Here is a 12,860-nt window from a genome sequence, read left to right on the forward strand (position 1 = left end):
CTTCTCTGGGATTTTTCTGACCTGCAGGTGGGTGAAGGCTCTTATAATATGCATGCAGAATAGCCCTGTAATTTTTTAAAAAACAACAGATGCACATGTCAGAAGTTGCAATCATTTGTATGATACATGTTGCAACTGTGTGCCCACGAAGTTGCAATTGGAGCTTTTAACAAATATTTTTTTAGATCCGCGCATACCTGTGTGTTCCCATTGTTTGCATTCACATCTATATTCACCATTGTCCTTATCAGCAACCACCCTGAATTCATGTTGTGCCCAGCAGAAGCTCCCTCCCCCTTGTTCATGCTTCACCAACCACCCATTACTCATCTGTGGGTCTGGATCAGGGCGAATGATAAATGCTGTGCTGTTATTGTACTGCTTTTTGTACTCTTGGTATACAGGTCTAGTGTACACTCTGCATAGCTGCTCATCAAATTTTGCTTTGCAAGCCCGCACCACCTCAGCCTGCATTTAGCAATCTTTATTTTTTAGTATGTTTGTCTTTTTTTGCAACTAGAATATGGACTGTGTTGTAACTGGGGAACAGTAACCATTGCAAATGCCATGTGATTGTTTTTTGGTTTTTCTTTTACCTGTGCATAATGTGTCTCTCCTGCATCCATGTGGTCAGCGTGCTGGAGTGAGTCTAGCATCCTTCTAGCGAACATGTGCAGGCTAGTGCTCTCACTAACATAGCCATCTTTGAGCACCCTGTTCTAGCTCTCCGATCGTTGCGTCGACGTCATCCTACCACAATACAATCCCCTTGAAATAAGCAAGCTATCACCTCTCCCTCTTATCCCACAGGGCTCTAATGGCAGGATGATCAGCAATGCCACACTCATCATCAACTAGCTTCTCCTATTCAACCTCAAATTGCGTCGGGCCCAATGGATAGTTTATCAACGATTCAAGCCTTTCCTTCAAGTTTTTATCCTTGTGCTCGGTGTACAGCTGGTCCAACTCAAACTCCCAAGGCCTTATTATGTGCCAGCGACAATTTCTGTGTTGAGACTTGAAAAACACCAACTCAATTGCAACTTTCATTGCTGGATCTTCGTCTGATAAAAGATAGAAAACAGGGGGGAAACAGGATCAGCAACACACACAGCGGCATTTTGCTGCAGCAACTATACAATTTTTAAGGTTGCAATCAGTGTTTTTAGAAAGAAGATAAGGCTCACCCGTCAGGATAACATGAGGTTCCTGTCCACCAATGCAACTCTTGAACGTCTCAAACAACCATTTGAATGATCCAATCGATTCATCACCAATCAGAGCTTGTCCGAAGGTCACGTTCTTGAGGTTATTGTTGGCTCCAACAAACATCGCCAGTGGCATCTTCTTGCTGTTGGTTTTATGTGTCGTATCAAAGGTGATGGTGTCTCCAAAATCTTTGTATTCAGCTCTCTGGCTTACATGACTCCAGAATATGTTTTTGATCACTCTAGTCTTTGGATCTGCATCCACATCCCAGTAGAAATATTCGTTGTTCTCCTTGCATTCTCTGAAGAACTGCAGCAGCTTGTTAAGATCATCTTCTCTTTCCTCCCTAGCCTTCGCCGCCTTCCTGTGAACATTTAAAAAATATAGGGCAGTTTTTGTTAGAAAAAGTTCAGTCACATGTTTTTTTGCAATTCAGATATGTGACATCTTGCAATTCAGATATGTGACATGTTGCAATTCAGTGAAAAAAAATTCAGCACGTACATATTCTTTATGTCCTTCTCTGTAAAACCCCACATATGGCAACCATCATACAGATCCGCCATCACATTCAATGCTACCTGATGTGGAACTCCGTTCCTTGTCATTATGTTAAATAAGTCACTCATGCCTTCTGCCATGTTCTTGTGCGTGTGCATGTATCTTGTCATCCTGGGAGACGGCTCAAGTTTGTGGTTGTGGGCTTCCTGCACATGGTCAAAGAACCAGAAATTGTGCTTCCCATCCTTCTTAACTTTCACATAAGCCGGGCAGCCGCATCTTCTCGATTCCTTTTCTGTTTTTGCTTCTTCTTCTTTATTTTTGCTCTCATGTTTCCCTTCCCTGTTGCAGACCCAATGATTCGTCTCCTTGCTTGTTCTCGCTGTCCTCAAACTGAACCCAGCCAGCTTTGCATAGTCTTTGTAAAATATGTAAGCATCATTTTTGTAGAGAATTGCTGCCTCACTCTTGGCACTAACACAGCTGGTATAGTTGATTCCTGACAAAAAGAAAACATACAAAACATGTGTGATATTTTTTTTCAAAATAAAATGATGCAAACTCACTGGAAAATTCTCTATTGCAATTACTACCATGTCTCTGTTGCAATTTATACCACATCCTAGTTGCAATCAGTTGCATTTTCTTTTTATCAGATCCATGGAAAAGCCAAACACAGGTGATTCAGTTTAAAACTCAAAGCCATGTGTAGCAATTACTACCACATCTCTGTTGCAATTACTACCAAATCTCTGTTGCAATTAGTTGCATTTTTTTCCAGATCCATGGGAAAAGTCAGTGACAGGTTATTCAGTTTAATTCCAAAGCTGTGTCGCAATTACTACGAAAGCCGTGTCGCAATTAGTTGCACCCAGCACACAAATCACAGGTGATTCAAGCATTCAACTCACAGGCGCAGCATAAGGGAGGTCAAGTGCTTTTTTTTACCGGGTAGAACAGCTAGTTGGCATCTGGAGTCACCATGTCCCCTGGAGCCAATGTCGCCGGCGGCGTGAGTGTCATCGTATGGTGGAGGGGATCGCTTGAAATTGCTGTTATCGGGGGAAGCATGGGTGTCGACGACGGCGGAGGCTCTCTCCGATGTGCTTGAATCAACGCAGCGACCCTCTCCGATGCCGTCGGTGGATCACGCAGGGCGAGCGGCCCAGCCTCGACGAGCGATGGCGGCGTTGGCCCCATCTCGATGCTGGAGGCGGGACGCGGGGAGGCGGCTCGCGCGGCGGTGCAGGGCGAGGAGCGCGGCGGCTCGCGCGGCGGCGCAGGGCGAGGAGCGCGCTCCCCCTCAAGGCGCTCCGCCGGTGGCGACGGCGCCTCTACTGCGAGAGAGGGGGGCATGGGGTGGGATGCGTTTTTTCCTCCCCAGGCGATCCCTTTTTCTGTTTCTGTTGTATTTCTTACTTGCCGTTCAAGACATCCCTTGCACACGCATATATGTTGCAACCAGAACAGAATCGAGGTTGCAATCACAAGACACACGGCGTTGCAATTAGCGCTCGATTCGGACGAATCGGATGCGCGCGGCCCATTTTTTGCGGGGAGGCGAGTGGCCCACGTGCTGGCGGTTGCGTGCGGCCCACGCGCGGGTGGATGCGGGACCGCCCAAAATGGGCGTGGCCTGTTTTTGTCGGGCGCAGGGGCGGGAGGTGTTTTTGTGGTCTGTGCAATTGCTATATTAATTGTACCTTGTTGCATTTTAGCCTCGCCATGTGTGTGTGTGTGTATATATATATATATATATATATATATATATATATATATATAAGGGAAATGAATTATCATTATTCGTTCACAATGTTCGTGTTCTTTTTGCATGCAAGACGTTGGACATATTGCAACTTTTCCGGCCTTTTTGGGCTGCCCAACGAGAAATATGCATGGTCCGATCAACATGCCATTTTGGGCCCTGCTTATTTGCTGCCCACACTGGCACACTTCTTGCTGACTTGCGAATAATAGTTTATGAATTAGAGACTGATATATAGACATAGATGTGTACACTGAATTTACAGTGTTCAATCTTTTTATTAGGTGCGTGATGTTGATATAAGCTTGATTACCATATATGTGTTTGATCTAGCTTTGCAATATATATAGCTGCGACTTAACAAACACTTAATGCCTACTACATTGCATGTTAGTTGCCAAATAAAGAGGTCGACGTCCGGTCCGATCACAACGAAATCATCATGCTCTGAGGCGCGAGTATAAGTTTAGGGATTGTTTGTATAGAAGAGGTCTACAAATTAGTTCATTTTAAATTTCGACTCTAATCCATACATATGTACTAGACGGTGGGAGCAGTTTTCTTTACTATTATAGGAGAAAAGGCTAATAAGCTTTTGGAAAGGACAGTGTTAACCCGCTATCTTCCTCCTCGCAATGGCCCTTCCTCCCCCATCCCAGCCTCCTCCCCCGCCATCCCGGGCAGCGGCAGCCTCGCCGCTAGACGCGCTGCCCACCTCCCACCCCCGCCCTCTCGACCCTGCACTTCTCCTCGTCCTTGCCCCCACTGCCCCGCCGCGGTAGGGTCCGGCGAGACCCTGCCACGCTTGCGGCCCTCCTTCCTCCCCCCTCCCCCGCCCCGCTCCGATCTGGCCTGGCTGCCTCCACCGCCATCGGAACCCTAATGTCACCCTCCCGTCGTCTCCACTGCCTGGTCAGCTTGCCTCCCCCCGAACCCCCCTTCTAAAGCCCGCCAGAGATGGAGAAGAAGAAAGGGAGAGTCGGAGAGAGAGGGCGCGGAACCCTAATACCGACGAGCTCGTCATCTCCGTCTTCGACACCGACACTGGCGAGGTCCCCGGTGAGGGTGGGGTGGGCCGTGGGGGAGGGTCTACGTCGGGCAGTCATGCTCCGGCGCGATGGGTCGCGTGTTTGCTTTTCCCTTTTGGAAATCTATCCAAGCAACCGTTATCAAGTTATGTTACAACTTACAAGGGCCTACTCTACAAACCTGACATGCATGGAAATTACCACTGGCCAAACATGCACGTGTGCTCCCGATTCAAGTGGACACCAATGCAAAAAATACTACTATATAATCTGCGCGCACATGCCTGGCGCACACACCTGCAACGTTGGAACTGGCCTGATTTTCCCGAATGCATGAAGACGTAGAGGAGAGAGATGGCGAGCGAGAGAGCAAGAGGAAACAGAGACCCATCGACCAAGCACTACCGGAGACCGGCTCTTTGTCGAGTGTCAGGTGGTTTGCCGAGTATTATTTTTCGGACACTCGGCAAAGACGCCTTTGCCGAGTGTTTTTTTTTTTGACACTCGGCAAAGAGGTTCTTTGCCGAGTGTTTTTTTTAACACTCGGCAAAGAGTCTCTTTGTCGAGTGTTTTTTTTGACACTCGGCAAAGAAAATTTCAAAGCACATTTTGAAGCAGTAAATTAATTCAAATGAAAAAGTTTTCAACTACAAAGTTGTATAACTCATCAAGATGTACAATGTTTGTTTTGGTCTTTTCTTCATACGACAAAGTGAAAATAAATTTGTTCACAAATCTAACATATCTCTCTTGTAGTTTATGAAACTACAAGAGAGATATATAAGATTTGTGAACAATGTTAGAACGACCATGTCGGATGAACAGATGACCAAACAACCAAAATAAACTTTGTAGATCTCGAAAAGTTATGAAACTTTGTAATTGGCAACTTTTTGATTTGAAAACATCTTGTCATGCAAAACTGCGTTTGAATTTCAAAATTTTAAAATTCAAACTTTTCAAACGACCTCGGATGAAAAAACAACCAAAATAAACTCTGTAGATCTCGAAAAGTTATGAAACATTGTAGTTGACAACTTTTTTATTTGAAAACATCTTGTCATGCAAAACTGTGTTTGAATTTCAAAATTTTAAAATTCAAATTTTGTAAACGACCTCGGATGGAAAAACTTCCTAAACTAAAAGTGTAGATCTCGAAAAGTTATGAAACTTTGTAGTTTACAACTTTTTGATTTGAAAACATCTTGTCATGCAAAACTGTGTTTGAATTTCAAAATTTTAAAATTCAAATTTTATAAACGACCTCGGATGGAAAAACTTCCTAAACTAAAAGTGTAGATCTCGAAAAGTTATGAAACTTTGTAGTTTACAACTTTTTTATTTGAATTCGTTTAGGGCCTCAAACATACAATTTACACTCGGTTTAGTATAATATATTGGAAACTAAAACGGAATCCAAACACAAGTGAGCGTGTGGTGTAGTGGTAGAGGAGGTACGTGCACAGCTGGAGGTCTCGGGTTCGAATCGCGTCGGCCGCGTAGCCATGAAATTCACGCGAAAAGGCTGGTGGGGGCCTCCATCGATAAAAAAAAATTCCATTTTTTGGGTAAAAATTCCCATTTTTTCGGGTTTTTTTCGGTTTCAACTTTGCCGAGTGTCGGGCACTCGGCAAAAGCTTTGCCGAGTGCCCGATAAAAGACACTCGACAAAGTTGGCTTTGCCGTCACTGTTTTTGGCGAGTGCTGTTCGCCGAGTGTTACACTCGGCGAACCATTTGCCGAGTGTTTTATGTCTTTTGCCGAGTGTTTCGGGCACTCGGCAAACTCAAGGAGTCCGGTAGTGAAGGCTCGGGTTTGTTGTGGCGTGGTGGACTGGTGGGCTAGCTGTGGCGCGCCATGGCCTGGGGTGTGAAATTCCAGGCTAGGGTTAGCGCAAGGAATTGTTTGGGCTGATTGATATAGAGCTGATGGAGCAACCTTTGCAAGGGCGCAAATTCACTTGGAACAATGCTGTGTTAGCTGCTAAGTTAGACAGATTCCTTTTTATAATAGACTGGGATTAAATGTCGTATACCCATGCTGTGGCGACAACCCCTTCCTAGATATGGTTCAGACCATGTTCCTTTGTCGCTGGAGTTAGATATATGGTTCAGACCATGTTCCTTTGTTGCTGGAGTTAGATATGGTTCAGACCATGTTCCTTTCTTGCTGGAGTGTGAGACTGAACTGTTCAAAGGGTTTTTCAAGTTTGAAAGATCATGGTTTCAACAAGAAGTCTTTATCCAGAGGATGGAGGTGGCATGCACTGTTGTTAAAAGGAGAATTGGGGAAGCCTTTTGAGTACATTTACAACAGATGAGAAAGTGTTTTAGGGGTGGAGTGCAAATGTGAATAGAGAGATTAGGAGAACAAAGGAAGAATCGCTGGGCGCTGGGCGGTGCCGGCTCCATCCACTCTACGCACGAGAAAGCTAGTACTATACGGTTGGAGTTGATCCCAGTGATTAAAGCTAGCTTTATTGCGCTGTCCCCAGATTTGTCCTTGCGGCCTCAGCTTTCCAAGGAAAGATAACAACAAAGTTAAAAACAGATGGCTAGAAAGATAGCTAGAAGGTTGCTAGGGCAAAACCGTGCAATTACGGCACAGCTGACCATATCCTACTTGCCCTTTTTTCTCCTTTCACCAAACCAAGCTTTGATGCCCAGTTCAGATCTACTCATCTCCGCACAGAGAGTAGGACAACCCTACTGATGATCTCCACATAAGACCCATGAATGTAAAGACTGGAAAGTGCCCAACTAATAGAGCTCGATCTTGTCAACACTTATAATCCATCTCCTGCAAGATGCCAGATTAGTAGACTACAAACCTTTTTTTTTTGTGGCAAGCGTCAAAGCGTGTTATCCAGCATCTGTTATCGCTCCAGCCTCCAGGGATGGCCAGAGATACCATTAATGTCAACATTATCATGGACTGGACTACAACTACAAGTAACAGATTCCCAAGTTCCCAACGTTTTCCGACGCACTTTCTTTTTCTTATGATGATGCTGGAACTTATCTATAGTACTAGTATATACATATTCTACTGCACCATGCATGTCGGTTTGCCGCCTTGAGTGGATTAATTAATCTATACAAAATCCAAACACATATAAAATGAAGGGAAAAAAAGGACAACTCAAGACCACGCAGCTTCCGGTTCCTCGCTAAGGTACATTGTTTTGCCCGAAATGATTTTTGGGAGCCCAGCTTATTCATATATGGTCCCAAAACAACTTATCTCTGTCCACTGCGCCAGGCAGCATCAAACAAATTTCTAACGCGAGTGATGATTAAAAAAAACATAATTCAGACTCCAAGATGTACCTCAGGTTACAGGAAACTGAGGAACAGATGTAACTGCTGCAAACATGCAAGGGCTTCAAATCAAATCATAATACAGTACACTACATGCTCCTATTTTTTTTACTCTATATATACCAGCATTTTAAAGATACCTTTCCACGATGGCGCTTAGAGGAATTCAAGAGGAATTTATGAGAGAAAAACATTGTTTCGGATAAAAAAAGAAGCGAATCAAGCCAAGTTTAATGGCACGCGAACGGAGCCGATGTGTGACAAAAGGGTGTACAGTAAGTACCAGACAGTGTCAGAGGACAAGATCTCACAGAACCTTCTTATGCTCCAGTGAGAAGCGATCGATCGAGTGAGTGACACATGCCCGTGGAGCCAGGCCGTAGATGTACTGCAGGTACCTGTTTCTCATTAATTGACTCAACAAGGGCAACGAACTTCATCAATTTAATTCACCTTTTCATTTCACACAACTTAACTTCTGTAGCAACGGGGGTGGTAGATTAAAAAAAAAGCAACGGGGGTGGTTGCTGGCCTGGTAAAATATGACCCACAGCTCACCGGTTTATTGCAGAACGCCGCTTCATTTTGGTATCACAGGAAGGCTAAGGCCTAATACCCCAGTCATGCAAATGACTCTGCTTAGAGATAGGAGTGCATCACCACAATGAAATTTTCAAATTTACATACACTACAAGCACACCCGTCACAACTGATTCTTTTTTTTTCTTTTCCGAAAAAACACGCCTGTGAAATAGAGTACGACATTCCAAAGTGTGACTTCCTAACTTATATTAGCAAGCTAGCATAAGTAAAAACCCATTAAGATACTTTAAACCCAAGCAATGCGTGCGAAATGATACTTCCAAACAAAATGGCAACAATTTTTCAGGAAAGCACCCAAACAGGAAAGTTGCAGGCTAGAGCGAACACAACATTTATAAGTGTGCAAAGTGGCAAACTGCAACCAAACATTTTCAGCAAAGACTCCACTCCAGCTCCCTTTCAAAGAACCCAAAATCACTCTGAATGTTTGGATACAGCAAAGGATCTAGTCTTATTATAGACATGTGTCAAGCTTATTGCTGAAGCAGACTACCATAAACCTATAGAGCTATCGTCTTATTAATATAGTTTCCTAGATTGACAAAAGAAAGCCAAGTTCAAGCAAAATTAAATTTTCTACAAATTAAAGCACATGAGTTGTTCAATGGAGAAGAGATGAAGTTAGGTATATAAAGATTACTATAGCCCAACGGTATACCCTTTTTCCAACCTGATTTCTATTGTGAAAATATTGCAAAGCCAAATGTAAAACATACTATCAAATTCTCCACTGAGCAACAATTCAGTCGACTCCTATATTATAACGGTGTCAGGAAAAAAAACTATTATATTTCTTCACCGAACAAATATCGATCAACTGAGCACACACCATCGTCACCACCAGCCTGTTGCCTGCAGCAACCTCAGACAAGCTTAAATGCCAACCAACTCCAAGCAATTCCAGAGCAAACACCCCAGGACAAAGGCAACCTTGTCAATTCTCTTACAGATCGCACTGAAGAAATCACTCTAAACGCACAGTCTATATTCAGTTAAAGAACAATTCCTTGTAAATTTCAACATCCCTTTACATATTTATTTATAGAGAACAAAATTGGGTGATGCAACACAATTAGAGATTCCAAATGAAGCAAAAGAATTTTGGCGTTATGTCGTTATCTAAAAAATACGCAGAAAATATTCCGAGACCCTAAGTTTCAGCACAAGTCTTACCTATATGCTTTGTGGTGGTGTCCATGCGTCCAGTGGTACTCAACCATATGATTGGCCCCAGTAGCACAAGCCTGTTCGCTTGTTGGTTTCAGCCAGCGCTTATCAGTCAGCCAATAGTGTTTTTCTCTCGTAACAAACCAACATCAGTCGAGCTTATCAGCGTAAAAACCAACCAACGAACGGGCTCGAAGTTAATCCAAAACAGATGTACATTAACCCTACATAAACAACTACTAAGCAATCGACGACTATGTGGATCAACTTAGAGTTGCCCCACAAATAAATGTGGCAGCCATGGGTGTAGGTGAGAGTGTTTATTACCACTGTACTAGCAGGGAAGGTGGTTATGCTATGCACACACAGAGTTCACCGACAGCCCACACCTGCAGACACCATGTGGCCCCCCTTCAGTTGCCACTTCCCTGATTTCTCTCATCTTTTGCTCTGTACTCCTATCTCATAGTTTTATCCATTGACGCACGCTTGGTATACTGCTCTTGGCCCCAGCACACCCCTGCTCTCCAGTCAGGGCGTGATTGGTTGCTTTGGTGGGGGAGTCGGCACGGAGATTCATGCTTAAATCGTACACTCAGTTGTGTTTGGTTGTCTTTGTTGTTGGTCCAATACGAGATGAGATCATGTTTGGTTGCATGTATGGATGTGAGTTTTGACTGTATGACACATGGGTCCCTGGCCATGCGTCGCACCACACCATCCCGGCTCGCATGGGAAGCCCGATTTCTGCGTACGCTACGAGCCTGCACCAGGCGGCTCAAATGCACGGTCCGGTGCATCGATTTCATTCGGCACATGCAACCAAACATAGAGATAGTGCATGATATGGTACCGGATGACGCTTTGGACGGCTCCATCAGGGCTACCAAATACGGCCTCAGGCCTCGTTTAGATTGTGAAAAAATTTCAACCCGATGAATAGTATCACTTTCGTCTTATTTGGCAAATATTGTCCAATCGTGGACCAACTAGGTTCAAAAGATTCATCTCGTGATTTTCAACTAAACAGTGTAATTAATTATTTTTTTACCTACATTTAATACTCTATACAAGCGGTTAAAAATTGATGTGATGGAGACAGAGTGAAAAAACTTGAATTTGGATGGCATCTAAACAATGCCGCCTTCTCCACTCCCTTCCTCTCTCACAGGTATCTTACTACCTACGCAGCTAACCACATTTATCACTCACTGCAGAAGCAAGTACAGGCTGGGAAGTTTATATTCACTCAAACCAGTCCGTTCCTTCCCCACACGGCCACACACACTTCAGTTCATAGGCGCCCCAGCAGAGCTCATCTCTGCCTCGTGTGTCCTCCATGACAGAGAATCTCCACTCCAGGAAAATGGTACAGCCAAAGAAGTTTCGTGGAGTCCGGCAGCGCCACTGGGGTTCCTGGGTCTCCGAGATCAGGCATCCCCTCCTGTAAGGCCTTCTACCCCTATAATTTTTAGGGAAGAACATAAACTACTGGTGCGACCATAATTCTGAATTGCAATGCACGTATATTTTTGTGATGCGTCCAGTAAGAGGAGGGTCTGGCTGGGCACCTTCGAGACCGCTGAGGAGGCAGCGAGAGCATATGACGAGGCTGCCGTGCTGATGAGCGGCCGCAACGCCAAGACCAACTTCCCAGTCCAAAGGAGCAGCACAGGGGAGCCTACCCCAGCTGCGGGAAGGGACGCTCGCAGCAACGCCGGCAGCGGCTCCTCTACCACCAACCTGTCCCAGATTCTCAGTGCGAAGCTCCGCAAATGCTGCAAGGCGCCATCGCCGTCCCTGACCTGTCTCCGCCTTGACCCTGAGAAGTCCCACATTGGTGTTTGGCAGAAGCGCGCAGGAGCCCGCGCTGACTCCAACTGGGTCATGACCGTGGAGCTCAACAAAGGTGCAGCATCCACTGACGCTGCATCACAGTCCACATCAGCAACACCTGCTCCACCAGCCACCCCGATGGATGACGAGGAGAGGATCGCCCTGCAAATGATCGAAGAGTTGCTGAGCAGCAGCAGCCCAGCTTCACCCTCGCACGGAGATGACCAAGGTCGCTTCATCATCTGAAAAAGCATCGATCAAACAGCACAAGTCACCATCCCAGATCGGAGTTTCGCTAGGCCGGTTGGTACACAAGCAGTTCAGGTTACTTCAGTAATATAGATATATATATATGTCTATTACTAAATCCAACTTACAAGAACTATAAAGTTTGCAGTTGTGTGCAGTTCTATGTACTTGTGAAAAGCTCTACATACACATGTTCCTGTCAAGATACTTTGTTACACATCAATGTCAGTGATATAATTGCTTATAAAGGAAATAAATAGATTATGATTGTGTTACTGTTCATCCTTTGCTTGGATCCTGATGTCAAACTCAGTTGAGAAATCTCAACACAGTTCTTTATTTCTTCAAACGAAGAACCAAGGCTGAACAAATAAATCTCAAAACAGGATGAAGGTGATGTTTGTGAAAAGACCTTTGCTTTTATGATAGAATGGTTTGAAGGGCCATGCTCTATGAGATATAATCACTATGGTATACATGACAAACCAGCAAGTAGACAACACATTTCTTTAATCATATCAACTAAATCAGTCACTCTAGTGAAGGCAGTTATGCAGAAACGGGTAGAATTCAGTGAGGAGAACAAGATGCAAATCATTTCACTAAAAAAAGGGTATCCATTAGAAACTCAAGGTTTGGCATTGGTTATCTGAAAACACACATTTTGGCACTTCTAACATCATCTCGCAGGCACAAGGAATGTGGTGTTTTTGGACGTCCAATTCCACATCACCAGGCACCACCTGAACACTAATTGAGAATAGAACATTTAAAGATACCCTGTTCTGCCAATCTTGTATTAATGAATAGGTCATGCACTATGTTCAGCATCATGTAACCATCAAAAGCTCTACAATGTGGACGTAGAGATGCACTAGGGGTGAGAGCGATGAACCCAGCGTATGGACCATCAAGGTGTGCAACAAACACTTTAAAGGCCTTATGGTCATATTTCTCCTCATTAAATAAGCAAATGTAATATATAGATAATTGATAATCATGATAGGATACTACAGACAAATGCCATAATGACCAGCATAACATTTGCCATCAGACTAGGAACAATCAATATTCAGGTCTCAGAATTTTGGCATCTGGCTCCAGTATCCCATGGCGGGAATCAGAGTTACAATACCATGCCAGAATTGAGGTCTTCATGTATTGTTTCATCTTGAATGCATA

The 12,860-nt window shown here is 44.3% G+C and overlaps 2 protein-coding genes across 2 annotated transcripts; one reads left to right on the forward strand and one right to left on the reverse strand.

Moving 5' to 3' along the window:
* Positions 1-864: 864 nt before the first annotated feature.
* LOC136465321 (protein FAR1-RELATED SEQUENCE 5-like) lies at positions 865-3,066 on the reverse strand. Its single transcript, XM_066464099.1, has 5 exons — positions 2,692-3,066; positions 2,304-2,310; positions 1,714-2,209; positions 1,188-1,573; positions 865-1,064 (listed from the first exon to the last, which is right to left on the reverse strand). The coding sequence occupies exons 1-5, from the start codon at positions 3,064-3,066 to the stop codon at positions 865-867; spliced, it is 1,464 nt and encodes a 487-aa protein (XP_066320196.1).
* A 7,794-nt stretch (positions 3,067-10,860) lies between these two features.
* On the forward strand, positions 10,861-11,960 carry LOC136463010 (ethylene-responsive transcription factor WIN1-like). The gene is made up of 2 exons (XM_066462061.1): positions 10,861-11,039; positions 11,141-11,960. Exons 1-2 carry the CDS (start codon positions 10,933-10,935, stop codon positions 11,673-11,675), a joined length of 642 nt encoding a protein of 213 aa, XP_066318158.1. The 5' UTR covers positions 10,861-10,932; the 3' UTR covers positions 11,676-11,960.
* The last annotated feature ends 900 nt before the right edge of the window (positions 11,961-12,860 follow it).

The sequence above is a fragment of the Miscanthus floridulus genome, chromosome 7, assembly GCF_019320115.1.
Source record: "Miscanthus floridulus cultivar M001 chromosome 7, ASM1932011v1, whole genome shotgun sequence".
Taxonomy (NCBI): Eukaryota; Viridiplantae; Streptophyta; class Magnoliopsida; order Poales; family Poaceae; genus Miscanthus; species Miscanthus floridulus.